Source organism: Melozone crissalis, unplaced genomic scaffold (genome assembly GCF_028551555.1).
Source record: "Melozone crissalis strain CALT ecotype California unplaced genomic scaffold, PUWL_Pcris_2 ptg000045l_1, whole genome shotgun sequence".
Lineage (NCBI taxonomy): Eukaryota > Metazoa > Chordata > Aves > Passeriformes > Passerellidae > Melozone > Melozone crissalis.
This window is the reverse complement of record NW_026535823.1, coordinates 3882002-3898889: the sequence shown is the minus strand read 5'-3', so window position 1 is coordinate 3898889 and position 16888 is coordinate 3882002. Positions and strand designations below refer to the sequence as shown.

At 51.9% G+C, this 16888-nt stretch overlaps 1 protein-coding gene across 2 annotated transcripts in view; it reads left to right on the top strand.

The window, feature by feature from the left end:
- Positions 1-582: 582 nt before the first annotated feature.
- The window catches only part of PRRX1 (paired related homeobox 1), a 37292-nt gene continuing 20986 nt past the window's right edge, over positions 583-16888 (top strand). For both annotated transcript variants that reach the window (XM_054286211.1, XM_054286212.1), the window contains exon 1: positions 583-823. In XM_054286211.1, the coding sequence (XP_054142186.1) occupies positions 583-823 (241 nt within the window). The remainder of the gene's footprint in view (positions 824-16888) is intronic.

Genomic DNA, 16888 nt, shown 5'->3' with positions numbered 1-16888 from the left:
TTCCTCTCCTCGCTCACTCCCTCCCTCTCAGGGCCGCGTACCACCCTCCCCTCCAGGTGCAGCGCCGGCCCACGGAGGGGGCCCCGCCCGGCTCCCCCCTCAGCCGCGGGGCCTGCGCTGCCACCCCCGGCCCGGTGCCACGTCCCGGCGGGGCCCCGCAGGCCGCCGTCCCCCGGGTGCCCGGAGCCGCCCCCGCCGTTTGAAGTGCGGGGCGGAGGAGAGGGAGGGGAGGGCAGCGCAGGGGCGGAGGGAGCGGAGCCGGCGGCAGCGGGGGCGGAGGGACGGGGCGCACCCGCCCCAGCGGCCCCACAGCCGCCCTGCGCCTCTCGGCCGGCGGCAGCTCCCCGCGCCGCCGCCCCGGCGCCCCGAGCCGGCCGCCGCCTCTCCCCTCCGGCATGTTTTAAGCCCGGCCCTGCCCGCTCCCCTTCGGGCTTCCCTACCCGCCGCTGCCGTCGGGTCCCGTCCCGCTCGCCCCGCTCCGCTCCTCGCTACTCCCCCCCCCTGGAAGCGCCGGCGGCTGGGGGGGCGCGGGGGCGGTGGGCGCCCGCGGGGGGCGAGGGCAGAGCAGCCCCGCTCGGCACCATGGCGTCCAGCTATGCCCACACCATGGACAGGCAGGCCCTGCTGCCCGCCCGCCTCGACGGCCCCGCCGGCCTGGACAATTTACAAGCCAAGAAGAACTTCTCCGTGAGTCACCTGCTGGACCTGGAGGAGGCGGGCGACATGGTGGCCGCCCAGGCGGAGGAGGGCAGCGGCGAGCCCGGCCGGAGCTTGTTGGAGTCCCCCGGGCTGACCAGCGGCAGCGACACCCCGCAGCAGGACAGTAAGTGCGGGGGCATCCTCCCCTTCCATCTCTCGCCGGGCCGGCCGCGGGCGGTGCCGGCTCCGAGGGGGCTCCGCTGGTGCTCAGCCCGGCTTCCCCCGCTCCCCGAGCCGCCCTTCCCCGCCGCGCAGGGAGCCCCGGCGGGCTCGGCACCCGCCGGAGTGTGAAACCCTTGTTTTCCCGGCAAAGGGGCGACCTGCCCTTCGCCGCCGTGCCCGTCGGGTCCGGTGCCGTGGCTCCTGCACTCTGCGGGGAACCGGGGAGCAGGAGCGGGCCCGCGGGCTCGGCTCCCTCGTCCGTTCCGTGCCGGGGTGCGCTGAGAACGGCGCTTGGCTGGACGGGGCAAGGCGCGGTAGGCGCTGAGCCTCCATCCATCCATCCATCCATCCCACCCATCCCACCATCCATCCATCCATCCATCAATCCCGTCTATCCATCCGTCCGTCCGGCCCGTCGGAGCGGGCACGGCGCCGTGCTTAGCGCGACACCGGGAGGCTGCTCAGGGGTCTGGATGGGGTCCGGAGCATTGTCCGCTGCCCTGCCGGGAGCGCCGGGGCTCGCCAGCAGCCCGAGGGTGCGTGCGCGGCTCCAGAGTGCGGCTCCCGAGTGCAGCCGCTCCCCCGAGCCCCGCTTCTCCCCGATCCGGACAGGACAGGGAGCAGAGCGGTCTCTGAGTGCCCGTCCGGATCACTCCGAGCTCGCAGCTCGGGTAGCCGTGACCCAGCAGCCCCGGGGCCGTGGGCAGCGGGATGGGCGCCGGCTTGCGCGGCGTTTTCCAAGCGCCGCGTGTTGTTTTCCAAGGGCAGCGCTGTCAGAAAGGCTGAGGGGGCTGTGCAGGGTCAGTAACCCCCCTTTAGCCGCTCTCTGTTAAAATAATTACATCCCCGGCCGTGGGGGTCCGGGCTGGCCGCGGCTGCGGACACGGGCTCGCTTCCGAGGGACCTTCCCGGGGAAAAAAGCAACCAGACAAAACGAGAAGCGAACGAAAATGCCAACTGCAATTTTCGTTCGCTTTTCGATTTTTTTGTTGGTTTGGTTTTCTGTGAGTTTTTTTTCCCCCGCCGGAGCCGCCTCCGACACACTTTTTCCCCGTGGATCCGACGTGGTTTTCTCGGTATTCCGGAGGAAACCGAGCTGGGGAGGAGGGAAACCTTCCCCAAAGCCGCCGCTCCTTGCAGAAGCGCCCGCGGGATGCCCGGGCTCGGCGCGGCCGGATGCGGTCCCGGCGGGGAGCATCCTCCAGGAGCGCTCGGAACGGAGCGAGGCTGCCCGAGCGGCTCCTCTGCCCCCCGAGAGCCGCATCCACCGCCGCTGCGACAGGGCTTAAAAATATTTCCTTCCCAGGACCCGAGAAACGGCGACTTCTGCCTCTGAAGGTGTGTATTTTAGCGGGGAAAACAGTGATTGCGGCTGCCCCCGATTCAGCAACTTGTGCCGCTGGAGAATCCGCAAGATATCGAATGCAGACGCCTTTTTTTTTTTTTTACTTTTGCTCTGTACCCAATTTAGTTTATCATATTTTCTTTAGATTTATTCCTGATTTACTCCTGATCTTGCCCCTTGCCAACTACAAGCTCGGTCAGCGTGGAAAAGGAGAACCGCGTTTCACCAATACTCACCTTGCTCTAAAAGCAAGGAAAAAAAACCCCAAAAAAAGCTGTCCAAGGGCTTGTTTTCTAGCCAGCACTGCTGAGCAGGGACCAAACTACAGCTTCCAATAATTTAGAAATTCTCTGAACGCTGTAAAAGTTTTAATACCGTTGCGGTGAATTAGAAAGTTTTAGAAGTATTCTAAAGTAAGCAGCGACCGAGAAAAAAGAAAGGGAGAGGAATAAATTCCACCAGGTTTATTGGGCAGAGCTGTCATCTGGGCTTTGTGGCTCTCTCTTGGATGCATTTAGCGCATTTCAGGAGTCTCTGTGCCTCAGTTTCCCTACCTGCTGTGTGTGCTCTGTGAAATGTGCAATCCATGCAGGAAAGGGACTGTGCTGGAGCTAGAAGTGCAGCAGAGGTAGGAGCTTTTCTCGGTGAAAAATGAGAATTGGTTCAGTGGGAAAGCTAACACAGGGCTCAGTTATTCCCCTGTTTTTAAGTGAGAAAAGGTAAAAGCCGTTTGAAGAAATTGTGGATTTCTCAAGAATACAAAAAATGTTCTTCCAAACTGAAGGAAAATCAGCTGGTCTGCCACTGATTTTTATCCCAAACTGAAGTGAAAAACCAAATTATTGGTGCTGGTTTTGTAAACAAAAATTAAGATAAGTAGTTTGACACAGAAATTACAGAAGGTTTTATTTGGATGTTTGAGATTGAAGGAAATATTTCACCACTCTTTTATTTGAGAGAGGTTCAGGATAAAACATTTCTCTTATTAAAAAGAAAAAAAATTCCTGGGAGCAGCTGTGATTGTAATATTTGCAGGGAGAGCTGTCTGTGGGTTAAGGAGCTGAGTTTGCTGCAGAGCTGTCATTCTTACCAAGTTCACTTCAGCTCGTAGCTCTGAACACCTTACCCTAAAAGCTGATAAACATCAGGGCAAACCTCCCTGCCTCTGCTGCTTGGCTGGGAGGGCTTTGCAATCCCACTTCCAATTTGTCACAAAATAACCTGTTAAGATAAAACCAACTCTCGCTGTGGTAGCACAGCTTTTGCTAAGTCCGGCTAAAGCTGGGATGAAAATGCTGAGCTGAGGGGATCCCCCAAACTTCCCAGAAAGGGCAATGATCTCCTGTTGCTTTTGTGCCCTATGAGGGTGACAGAAAACTGTCACTTGCCTGTGGGTTCCCAGAGCTTGTGGCTCTGGGGTAATTCTCAATTATTGGGTTTTTTTTTTTTTTTCAGATGGGCATTTTTGACTTCTGCTTTTTTTTTTTTTTTGGTTGGTTTGTTTGAGGCTCGCTGTTGATGGCTCATAAAATGGTGTGGAGAAAGCATGAACAGCAAAAGAAGAATTGTTACGCTGGGATTTCTTTCGTAAGGAGCAAATAAAACATTCTTCAGTCCATTACACGCTCAAGTTCTGTGTTTTGGGGTTTTTGCTGTCCTTTAATCTCTCTTCAGTATAACAGTGCTGGCACTCGGGTGGCTGGCAGGTTATATCAGGCTGATTCCCAGTTAAAGCTGGGCACAGGCTGCCTGAGTCCCCCCATGATATTTTTCCTGTCCCAGTGAGCATTGTGACCCCTCAGTGCTGCTGCTCCTTCTCGAGGAAATCCCAGAAAACTTTGCTGGGACGAGGTGAGTGAGTTCCTCTGCTCAGGCAGAGCATCGCTGTGCCTGCAGCCCCTCTGCTCTGGCAGCAGATTGAGGAAAGGCTTTTTCAGCCTGCTCACTCTTGGGTGAAGGGGCTTGTCACCCCAGGATTTTGCACAGCTCAGAAATAGGTGTTATTTCAATAAAGAACTGGCAGATTGAGGGAGGGCTGAGCATGGCTGCTCACTGCAGCAGTGTTTGGAGCACTGTCCGGCTCAGGGAGCCGCCAGTCACAGGCTGCAAGGATGAGCTGGGGCAGAGATCCCTCCTTTGCTGCCTGGGCTTAAACCCTCTGACTGCTGCTCCTGGCTGTCTGAAACGGCATCCTGAGCTGGAGGACCTTGAGTCTGCTCCCACATGGCTATTCCTTTTGCTTTAATTGCCTCTTTTTAATCAGAACAAGGGAGGTTGCTGCAGGAGTAAAAGAGAGTGTCTAAGTCCTGAATTGTCTGTGCTCCTGTGCCTCCCCATCCTTCACCAGAAAAAAAAAAAATGTAAAAAGAGGTGGAAAAGCTCTGCCACTGCGTGGAAATGTGGAAAGCAATTCTTTGGGCTGCTGAGTTGCTGAGGATGAAGGTGAGAAGAAGCACCTGGGAACATCTGCAGGGTTTTCTTTGCAAACCTCTGCTTTATCTCGGACGATTGAGCATCTCTTTTGTTGGCAAATCACAGCGCTTACTCCCCGAAAATGCTGAGTCCGTAGACAGGGGATGTACAGCTGATAGATAGAGGAGGGGAAAATTGATTAAACCTTGGAGTTTTCTTCCTGTCTTGTCCTGCTGATGGACAGAGAGTCTTGGGGCAGCCGCTGGTGCTGGTGTCCCCAGGTTACAGCGCTGTGAGCCGGGGAAGCCGCCAGTGCCTCAGTCCCTACCAACAGCGGCAAATCTTCCTCAAGAAACACTCTCCAGAGCTCTCTTCTTCCAGAAGCCGATGTAGGAAAAGCCAGGATCAGATCATTATTGTTTTTAAGGCGCTTGTTGTAAATGATCTGTGTGAAAAGCGCAGTTCTTGGTCGGCAGCATCTTTGCGCGTGCCGGTTTTACTGCGCGTATCCTCGAGGCTTTGAGGAGAGCTCGCTTGACTAAAGGTTGAGTAACAGATAACTAACACCAAGCAGTTGTTAGAAGTTTGATTATCTCCTTTCCATTTATGTTCCTTGGGCATATCTATCTAATTTTGGCCTCAGGCTGGCAGATGCGTGGTTATTGCAGCGAGTATCCCGGTGTCAGACACTTTTCTTGCATCCCTGAATCCTGCAGTTTGAAGTGGGAAAGTGTTTTGTGTTTGTTATGTAAATTTCTCCAGCCTCTGGACAAAGACAGAAGATGGAAATGTGGCTCTGCCACATATCTGGAGTCTTATAAAAAAAAGGCACAAAGAAATAAACGAAAGTGGTCAAGGTACTGATATAAGCAAAGTAAAAAGAGCCATGTGAATGTAGAGGGGGGAGCTGGCTCTGTTTGAGAGTGCTTTTCCTTTTGAGGGGTGAAAAGAAACTTCTATTTATTTGTGAATTTCACTTTTTTTTGATCATAATCAGTTTTGCTTCCTGGTTCTCATGGTCTCATAATTTGCTGATGGTATTTGTGTTTTCAATCCATCCACTCAGAGCTTCCAACTCTTTAATTTGAAAAAGATTTTGCCGAAGGTTTTTACTTTCCCTCCTTCCCCCCCTTAATGTAATGAAAACATTTCCATGAAAATTAGATTTTGAAATCTCTCATAAAACTGAAAGGTTTGGTCTAAACTGCTCGAACGCTTTTAATGAACATCAGCTTTCTGTCATCTGCACTGAGTTTCCACTGCTAGCCAGTCTATTTTCCATCTTTTTGATGATGTATAAAGCAGTGATTGCATGGGAAAATATTATCTCAGCGTTAATTTGTGCAGGCCTTACTCACACGAGTCACTGCATGTGATTCAATGGACCACTTATGTGTGTGCCAGTTGATGAGTATTAGTGTTTGAAGACCTGACCAGCGGCCTTGAGTCATGTAAAAAAGGTCTTTTTTTTCGGCCAGTGGAGTATTTTGTGCGGGCATGGAGCGGTTTTGCTGTCTGCAGTTGGGAGCTCGATCTTTTTTCCTTAGCAGAAGTGGAGAATGCATCAAAATCTGTGATCTGAGAGGAAAAGAGCAAGAGCACAGACAGAGCAAAAGCAGGAGGGGCTGGGAGAGTTGGGTCTTTCACAAGGCAGACACAGAATTACAGGGCTGTAACTCCTTCAAGGATGTATTTTTATTTTTCCCCCGGTAACCGAGTTGACTCCCATGGTTTTTGACATCACCAGAATGACTTGATGGGATTATAGGTGTTTATTCCTGGTGGGGAGTTGTTTATGATATATTTAATCGTTTTTGAAACCCATATTAAGTAGCCCTGAGGGAGCTGTGTTCCTGCTGGGCCTCTGTTGCATAATGAAGTACATCACGAATATTTACCAAGTGTCACAGTATTCCAGCCTTGGGCCTCTGTTTCTGGGGAGGATGAATCACTGCACTGCTGCTTCCCCACCCTGCTTGCATTTCCTAAAGGAGCCTTGGATTTTGGGGCGGATTATGGAGATTTGAAGCGAGACTCAGCACAGTCTGGCTGGAGGAGCTGTTGTCCACGGCTCTGATGTTTGAACTGTCCTCTTGCCTTTACATGCAGGGTACAGAAAGGCTTCAGCTTCTGCTTGGGTGGTGGAGCAGGTTTTTAGTCTGGTTCCCCCAAGAAAAACCTGTTGTTTGGTCGCTGCATGGGGGAAATGTCCTCAGAACCTGCTGGCTGCTCTGGTGGGAGAGCAGACAGCTCCAAGGAGGGGTGAGATGGCAGTCTGGAGGGCATGGAGAAGGATGGCAGCAGTGCCTCCTCCTGAGGGGGAGATGCAGCACGAATCCAACCTCTTACCACCCACTGGAGATCTCTACAGAGGCTCTGTGTTACAGACTCAGTGGAAACTCACAGGTGTAGATGTAGCAGCCCTACAATGCAGGGATTTGTCCTTTGTCACCCTGTGTTGGGACAGTTTTCCCATTGTCCAGGGCCAGCACAGCTCCCAAAGCTCCTCAGCACCTCAGCTTTGATTGGTTTTATGGAATTTCAGAATGGTTTGGGTTGGAGGGGCCTTAAAGATCATCCAGTTCCAACCCTGACACATTCCACCATCTCAGGGTGCTGCCAGGCCTGTCCAGCCTGTCCTTGGACACTCCCAGGATCCAGAGACAGCCACAGCTTCTCTGGGCAACCTGTGCAGGGCCTCACAGGGAAGAATTCCATCCATTTCATTCCTTAGCTGGAGATAATTTGAAGTTTGTCACGGCCTTGCTCACCTTTGCATTGTTAATATAGATTTGCCCTGGAAATCTGTGCTGTGTTCCTAATCCATGTTTCTTTTCCTGCCCTGTTCCTGATCCCTGGAAGATGCTGTGAGGTGGGGATGGGAGCTCAGCAGAGCTGCCCTGCCTCTCTGCTGGCACTTTGGGGGCATCATTAAAGAGAAGTTTCTTTCCAGTGAGAGAGTCTGGAGGATTCTGGCTGAGAAAGGAAGGGAGCAGTGGTGCCGAAGCTGAGGGCACCTCCTGCAGTGGAAAGCATCTGCAAGGTTGAGTCTGTGAAGGCCAAGAGAGGCCTGATGAGCAAGCCAGGGAGCATCCAATTCAGCTTACAGAGCATTCTGGGCTCCTCTCTCACCTCCAGGGGCCGAGAAGAGGTTACAGCACAGTTTAAAGCACTGTCCCAGACAGTCTGGATTTCATACGTGCCCATGTGAAGTGAACGTTTGCCTTGGGGTGGCAGCCCAGGACATCCTGGTGCCTCGTGTTCCTGGAAGGGAAGGTTAGATGAGAGGCAAAGGGAGCCAGCTGCACTCTTAACAAATCACTACATCCTATTGCAGCATCCAGTTCATATTCCACCCAAATTTTTCCCCCATTCTGGCTAGAGAAATTTTCCTACAGGAGAAACTCCAGCCAGTCAGCAAGACTGCTGGGCAGGGCAAACTTCCAAAGAGACGCTCAGGATCTGGCTGGGACCCTCTCCACGGCTTGATGAGCTGCTCAGGCAGCAAAACTGCTCTTGCACCAAGGGCTGGAACTCATCAGCAGCTTGGGGACACTGCTTCCTGCTCTGAGCCCACCAGCAGATGAACTTCTCTGGCTTCCTTGACCAAAGCAAATCAAAGTTCTCTTGGTCCTGCCAGTCTGGGGCATGAAAGAATTGCCAGCAGCAGCTGCTGAGTGGGCAGGCTTGGGAAAGGAGAATGGAATCAGGCTCTGGAGGGAGCTGCAGGGCACGGGGATCAGAGCAGGGTGCTGATGGAGGAAGGGTGGGTGACTGCAGAAGGCAGCAGCTTCCAGCCCTTCAGAGTAGGTGCTGGAGCAGCGAAGGTTGAGGATTTGAGCTCGTGGGGAGCCTGGAGTGCTCTGTCTGCTCTGGGCTTTGTTGTGCTGAGTGAGTGGTGGCAGAGCTGGGCTGAGCTGCAGCTGGTGTGCCAGCGAGGCCCTCAGACCTGCTCAGTGCCTCTGGAAATCATCTTCTTTTTTGGAAGTGTCACTAATACGATCCACATTTGTTTAAAGAAAAAAAAAAAACCAAACCAGGGATGCTTGCAGCTTTCAAAGAGCTGTCACTTCTCCCCGTGTCAGCTCAGCCGCGGCGGGGCTCGGTGGGGATGGATTGGACTTAAAAGGGAAAAGTGCCTGAGCCGTAACAGTGAAAACAGAGTGTTAATGCTCTGGGGCTGCTGCTGCAAAGGTCTGGCCCTGCTGGTGGCTCTGTAGGCAGCTCCTGTCCCCACCAGGCCTGGGCTGGTTTCCCATTAAGCTTTAGAGCCCTCTCCCTGCCTTGTGGCCCGAAGTGCCGGCAGCACTCCGTGTGCATCGTCCTGCCTGCAGCATCACCTGTACCCTGGGTGGAGGGCACAGAGCAGGGGTCTGTGAATCCAGCACACAGCAGGGCTTTGTGAATCCAGCACAGAGCTCCTGCTCAGGGTGGATGGTTCCTGTGGACCAGCAAGGCTGCAGACCAGGCTGTGTCCCAGGGAAGGCTGGCTGTAGGCACGGGCTGCTAGCGCTGCCCGTCCAGCGCAGAGTACTTGAGCTTGTCAGAGGAAATGTGTTGGTGATTTCACACTCAGGGAGAGGAAAAAGCTCTCAAGCCAAGCTCTGCATCCTGCTGCCTTTGCTGTGACTGCTGATGGGACTCTGTCCCCATGTCTGTCCATGGGAGCTGAGGTGAGGGTGGAAGCACAGTGTGGGTTTGATGCACACACAGCAGGCAGCCCCTGGAGGAGGGTGTTTGCTCCGTGTTCCCCAGGCAAGGAGAGCTGCTCCACTTGGGAGAACTGCAGGGCAGGTTTTTAGGGTCGAGTGTGTGCTGGTGCTGGAGCAGCCTGCCCAGAAAAGGCTTGCACTCAAAATCTCAGTTGTAACAGAAGGGATTTTCTCCCTCCAAATATCAGACCAGATGACCCAGCCTGTCTTTTGTGGCTCAGATACACCTTTGTGTGTTGGCCACAGAATCTTGAGGTCGGTTTTACTTTATACTCACTGCCATAACTTGACCAGGATTACCTTGCTATGCCTCAGTTTTCCTACCAATATACCTGGGTACAGCCCTGAGGCCTAATGAGGGGCTTTGGAATTTTCTGGCTATATATGTTATGTAATAGCAGTTTGGGAAGATTCTCCTCCTTCTGCACCATCCCCAGCAAACTGCTATTCCATCTGCTTGTCTTTGTGGAGTTAGCATTGAGAATATCCCCTTCCAAGACCTGGAGCAACCTCAGCAAGGTTTGTTCCTGCAGGGATCCCACCTGGTGCTGCTGGGTGCACCCCATGCCCTAGGGGCCAGAGCTGTTTGCTGTGTCCACCCACCCATGGGCTGGGGTGGCTTTCAGGTTTCGATCTTTTACACATGGATGTGAATCTCCTGAACATCTTGGGGTGGCTGGGCTCTCCACAAGCCCAAGGGGTGCAAGGAGCGGCACGTGCTGATCAGCTGGAAGGTCCCTGGAGTGTTTGGTGGCAGGCAGTGAAAATCCCAGCGGCTGCTTGGGATGGTCACACTCTTTTTCTTGGCTACAGCCTGCTCTTGAGTGTTTGGCCAAAAAGGATCGTTACTGAGAGTTTGTTTCATTTGGAAAACTTCTGATACATGTCATGGAAACTAGGAGGACTGCTCAGGAATAAGTGCTTGCAGCACTATGCTTGTTTGTGATTTGTTTTTCATTGTTTCCCCTCAAAATTATTTTTTAAAAAAAATCAACTAATCAGTAAAAAGAAACAATCACCTGTGATTTAGGAGAAGGATCTCTCATTGTAAATAATAAATTAGTGTCAGGAGACCAGGCAGACAGAATGGTTGATGAATATCCTGCAGGCTGAAAGTTGTTTATCAAGCCTGTTTGAAGACTTATGACTAACAAGCTCATTTACAGAGCTTGGAGTCTGTTCATGAGCCATTCTCCAGCTGGGAGGATGTGGGAATCATCAGAAAATGTATTCACAAGTTACTCGATCATTTAAAAAAACCATCAAACAAACAAAGACTGGTTTTTGGAAGGGAACTGTAAATTCCTCCTTCCCCCCCCCACTGAGGCATTCCCGTTAGGAAAATGCAGGGCCTGGAGAAGAATGCAGAGCTCCAGTTGCTCACTAATGGCCTATTTTGGTGCAGAGCCTCCTGCCCAGTGCCCTGGCACCAGCCAAGGCCTCCAGTTGGGGGGAGCCCTGGCAGGGTGGATCCCTCTCCTCTCCACCACTGATTCCCAGTGGAGAAGTTGGGGAAGAGGCTGCCCATGCTCCTCTGGTGAGATCACAGAGATTTGCCCGTGTCACAGTGCAGTGTTTCTCCCTGGACAGGAGGGCAGGATGGGATCTGGGATGAACTGGGAGCACAGAGGCTCCCTTGGAGCGCTGTGGATCCATGCCTTTTGCAAATCTGCTTGTCTGGCCTAGGACCAGCTCTGCTGCTCCGTGCAGAACATCACATCTTTATGAGAGGCAGATGTTTTTCACCCCCAGCATGTCCTACAGCTTTGCCTTGTTTGTGGGGCATCCTCTCCCTGCGCTGGGGAGGGCTCCAGGTGGGCTCTGTGTGCCAAGAAGGTGCAAACTGAGTAAAAGAAAAATCCAGAGAAAAGCTAAACAGAGCTCTGGCTCCAGTTTAGAAGGAAAGAAGAGGTGCTCAGGCTCAAGTAAAAACTGAATTCCAAGCCCTCCTACTGCCATTGCAGATGTGAGGCAGTAGGGAAATCCTCCCAAGTCTAGAGAGGGTAAGGAAATCTTGGAAGAGATTTCCTTGGAAGGAAACCTTGTTGAGACTTCAATCACAGATCTGATGGAGACAAGCAAGGAATAAACAGCATGCAGCTCATCCTATCTTGGGGAGGGAATCCTCCCAAGTGTCAGGGGCTGTGTGACTTTAGCAGGAGCTTGTTTAAGGATGCTCTGTTAGAGTGCTGTGGATCCTGTGGCTGTGACTGCCAAATCCACATTTCTGTGACTTTCTAGGTAGAAACCTTTCTCCCCCCTGCCTTTAATCCATCAGAGAAAGGTGGAATGAGAGCCAATGGCTGGGAGCAAAAGCCAGACATGCATTCAGAGGAGGTAGGAAATGCATTTTTTAGCTGTGAGATGCTGTGTAATCACTGGAAATAACTCCAAAGGAGAGCGCTGGCTGCTGCATCCATGAATGTCTGGAAGCCCTTTTGGAAGAGCAGCTTTTGTCAGCCATGAGTTATTGGTCTCACCAGTGGGGTAACTGGGTGAAATGCTGTGGCTGAGTCTCACACAGACCCTGAAGAGCTCAGCTCGGGCTGAGGGGTGGGAGATGTGCTGCAGGCATGTTCCTGCCAGGAAACCAGAGCACAGGACCACGTGGAGAGCACAGATCCCCACTTGGTGCGAATCTGTTTACAGGTTTGAACCAAAACATAGCAAGAAACACAACAGGAAAGCAATGTCCTCATCTCTGATCATAACTCAGGCCCTTATGTGAAACAGCTGCTTCACATTTATGGGACAGTCCCAAATCTCCAAAATCCCAAATCTCCAAAACCCCTCTATTAGAAGTAACAGAGATAGGAAAACTTGTGAAGGGCAAACATCAGCCCTGCAGTTGGGAATAGCCCAACTTTCTCTTGTATTTCAGGAGCTCTTTGGAGTTTACTACAGCTCTGAAGGCAGCAGGCTGTTGTGTGTGATTTCTGCTATTTCTGGCCAGCTTGAGGCTCTGAGTGAGCAGTGTCTCCTGTAGCTGCAACCCTGCCAGCTTTGGGAAAAAATGAGGAAAACGGAGAGCTGCAAATCTAAACAGTGCTGGGAAGAGGGATAAACGCGCTCAGCATCCTCGTGGGACGGAGCATCTCTGAAGTGGTGGGGTGAACTCCCTGGGCTGGGTGTGCAGGGCTGCCACCAAGGGAAGGGAGCAGAAGGGTTTGCAGAGTTGGGATGATCAGAGCAGTCACCCACCCCTTGCATTCACACCCCACTGTGCATTCAGTTGTCACCAGCAGGGAGAGAGCTGCTGAACCAGGAATGCCCAAAGAGCTGCAGGAGGGCAGCTCTTCCAGGAAGGTTCATGAAACAAAGCCCTCATGGTTGGTTCTCTGCTCCATCACCGAGCCCGTGGCAATGGGAGCCTTTCTCCACCTGGCTGGCAGGGTCATTTTCCAGCCCCACAGCTCAGTGTTTGTGGACATGTGGTCATGGATGTGCTGCTGGCCAAGGAGTGTGGAGCTGTGGAGGTTTCCAAAAGTGCTCTGTTCCTAGAAGGGACATTGAGTAAAAAGTGTGCCGAGAAATGGTTTGGCAATGGTTTGGTTTGGAGGAATTGCACTTTTCTTCAGTGTGATTAATAACGGGGATGTGGGGGAAAGATCAAAATCATCCAACTGCTCTAAAGACTTTGCTGGGCTGGGCCATGTTCAAACCTCAGTCTGAGTGTGAAAAGCCAGGTGGTCTCTGAAATGTGTCCCAGACCCTCCAAGCAGGATCCAAGGTTCTGAGTCTGTCCTGGTGCCTCCCTAAGCACATGAGACCTGCCCCAGGCACAGCTGTGGCTGCAGCTCCAGGCTGTTTGGTGCCACCACGTAGTGCCCACAGGTGACACATCCTGTCACCTGTCACAGCTGAGACAGAGGCTAAAAAATGCATTTCCCTAGGAGAATCCTGTCTGTGCTGGAGAGACCACCATCATCTTTGCCCAGGTCCTTCTGAAAGCATTTCACCTTGATGATCAGGAGGTACCACAAGGCAGGAGTGGGAATAGGATCATCATTAACTCTCTGTGACATTGATGGATTTTGCTGCAGGATGTGCACTGGCTGTTAATTCTGTTTTGGGGCATCTTCTTTGTAAAGAGAGAAATCTTTGCACACCTGGTGTGCAAGAGAGAGGTGGATACCTCCTGCAAAAAATGTCAACCCTGGCCTGGGCCAGTCCTGTTGCTTGTTTTGAGAGGGTTGAGATGATGCTGAACCCACTGGAGTCAGGGATGTTGTAATTATCTGACAGCAGAAGCTGCTGGGGAGGCAGCTCTGGTCTGTCTTCTAACAGTGTTGACAGTCACAAGAGCCAAAGAGAAGGGGACTTTCCTACCTAAAAATGTAGCCTGGCACTTCTCAAGTGAATTGCTTCTGCATCAAGAAATGCAGATCCTATTCAAATGCAGCAGGCAGAGAACTTCTGTCAGTTCTGGCTGGATAGGGGAAGCCTTCTCCAAATTAAAGCGATTATGGAGAAAGCAGCTGCTTTGGGCAAATACTTTGTTTCTGTGTTTCATTTAAAAGCATCACCTAAGATGCAGGAATAAAAAAAAAGATTTTAGAAGCCTGCAAAAGGCAGGGTATCTCAGTTTGAAATCTCTTTTTTTTTCTCCCGGAGTTTGCATGGTAGAACTTTTGAAGGTCATCTCTGAACAGGCTTTTAAAACAGAGAGCCGAGAGCCATCGTTTGGTGCCAGTGCTGAGGAAGGGATGGGGCTGCCGGAGCTGTGGGGAGGTGCAGAGGGGTTTCTCTGTTATTCTGGTGCCATCTGCTGGCCCAAGCCCTCAGGAAGGTCTGTGGCAGCGGGGTCTGGAGCACGGATGGCCGGGGTGGGGTGGCCAGTGTCCCCCCAGGAGCAGGGGCTGCATTCCCTCCCTGGTGCACAGTTGGTGCTGCACTCCCCATCGTCTCCAGCTCTGCTTTCCCCACGATTAATAGTTAAAAACACCAAAATCTGGAGCTTGGTCTGCTCGGTCAGCTCCTCCACTCCTGTTCTTACCAGGAAGGTGAGAGGGGGTTATGTGGAGGTGGCAATGCTGCTCCTGCCACTGTGCACCTCCAGGGATGCCCATGCAGCAACCTGGGCTGAGCTCTGCTGGCATCTTCCTTTGTTTTGTTAGAGCAGCAGGGTGAGACTCTGCGTTCTTGTGTCTTGTAAAAGCTTGGGCTCACCCAGCTACTTGGTCTTGGCTGCTGACATTAATAATCCTCTTTCCTTTTACTGAGCCACCAGGTTTTCAAAAAACTAACGGGAGCTGAATTACCTACACGATTTCTGTTCAAATGGTCAAAACATGGTTGAAGTTGGCCAATTCCTCAAAAACTCCCATGAGATCAGAGGCAAAGAGCACGTTGCACTGTAAGCATTTCCTCTTGTGAGCCAGCTGGGAGAGCTGGGCTGCCCTTCTGGAAGGCACCTCGAGGGATTTGGGATTTGAGGGCACAATCCAAAACACCCATCTCCTGTGGGAGGCTGATCTGAGCTCTGCCCCATGGCTTCCTCCCCATCACTGCCTGTCTCCTGCTTGCCACACGCTGCAGGCTGGCTTTGCTGTGCTGGTGGCCGGGCCAGCCCCGTGTGGCAGGTCCCTGAGGAGAGGATGTCCCCTCTCTCTCTCTGTTGTGGCTGCTTCAAAGGACCAAGGCACGTCCTCGGTTCGCTTGGCTCCAGCGTGGCAAGCTGGGCTTTGAGCAAGGCACAGGGAGCACAGGAAGCCAGGAGACAGGAACAGATCTTTGATGGGGTTTTCCAGCAGCTTTTCCCCCTCTTTGGATTTTGCAGTTTAAGGGCAAGAAGCACAGCAGGAGATGGTGCAGGAGCAGCATCTCTGTTCTGGCCAACAGGAGGCATTTCTCCTCCTCTAACTCCTGTGGTTATTGTCATTTGCAACTTTTAAAGTGTTTGGGTTTCAAGCCTTTGACATTTATTTCCTTATTTCCTCTATTTCCTCTATTTCCTTATTTCCTCTGATGATTTGAGAGAAGTCAAAGCTCTTTTTATGTGAAAACTGGAAGCATGGGGAGTAGGTGAAGGTGAGGCAGGCTGGTCCCAGTAACCAGTGACACCCCAAAGCTGTCTGGGCAGTCACAGGGATTTCAAATGGTGTTGTTTTGGGGCAGCCTGGCCTGTTTCAGCCAGTGCTGGTGGAGCTCTGGGGCAGATCTGTGATTAGGGTGGCCATGGGCACCCTTCTCTCTGGGGGAGTGCAGCAGCAGGGCTCCCGAGGCAGGCAGTGAGTATGGAACCCCTGATTTTGGCAGGTGACCAGGATAGGGTATAACCCCTGCCCAGGACTGAGGGTTTTGGTATTTTATCTGTGCCCAGGTGGTGGATTCCATAAAACTGCCAGAGTGACTAAGAAACAAATGCCTGACCAACAGAAGAGGTTTGTGGGAGAAATCTGTAGGGTGTATCACAGCCTGGGCTCAGCAAGCAAGAGGACTTGAAGTCAGCTGTGCATAAATGATAATCTTTGGGAGTACTTCAGCTCTCCTGTTAGCCAGAACCAAATGTAATATTTGTTTTAGTAACTCATCCATCCTTCATTGGGGATGAGTTTTCCAGCTCAAAAGGAGATTTTCATCTCCAGCTCCTGTAATGCTCCTAATGCTGGGACCTGATTAGGTCGAAAGACAACTTGGGTTTACTTTGTGTGGAGACTTGGGGTTTTGTTCCTGTTGGTTTTGATTCAGGAAGGTGTCTCTGTTCATCAGGGGGCACTTGAGCTGTGTGCTGAGTGAAAGCAGGGTGTGAGCTGGGAGGGCAGGATCCGTGGCAGGCTCCTTCCCATCAGAAATGGGAAATAAAACAGGATTCCAGGACACCCACTTGATCATCTTGGCTTGGGAGAGTAAATTCAAAAAGCTTTTTTTTCCCCCTAAAGGACTCCAAGGTTTGCCTTCCAGGCTCTGCCCTTTAGAAATTGCCATCTGACTTGTGAACTGGGAAATGGCTGAGATTTTCCTGTGCATTTTCTAAAGTTGGGCATTTCAGCCTTTAGCTCTGTGCCTGACTGGGAGTGCCTAGAGCAACACCTGCCTCTGCAGGTGGGTTTAGCTGATACACTTCAGCTATTAAAACAAAACAGCTGACTAATGACAGGCTGTGGTGTTTGTGAGAGTCCCCGGGATGAGGTGAGAGACGAGAATTGACTCCAACTTCTCAGAAGGCTGATTTATTATTTTATGATATGCTATATTAAAAGAATGCTGTACTAAAACTATACTAAAGAAAGAGAGAAGATACATCAGAAGTCTAGCAAGAATGATAAAGAAAGCTCGTGACTGAGCTGATGGTGATTGGTCATTAATTTAAAACAATTCACATGGAACCAATCAAACATTCACCTGTTGGTAAGCAAGGTCCAAGCCACATTCCAAAGCAGCAAACACAGGAGCAGCAATCAGATAATTATTGTTTTCATTCCTCTCTGAGTCCTCTCAGCTTCCCAGGAGAAAATCCTGGGCAAAGAGGATTTTTCAGAAAATATCATGGTGACAACAGGCCATTGCTTCCAGGATGCCTGGTTCACTAAACAGAGAACCCAGAGCCTTTATGGGA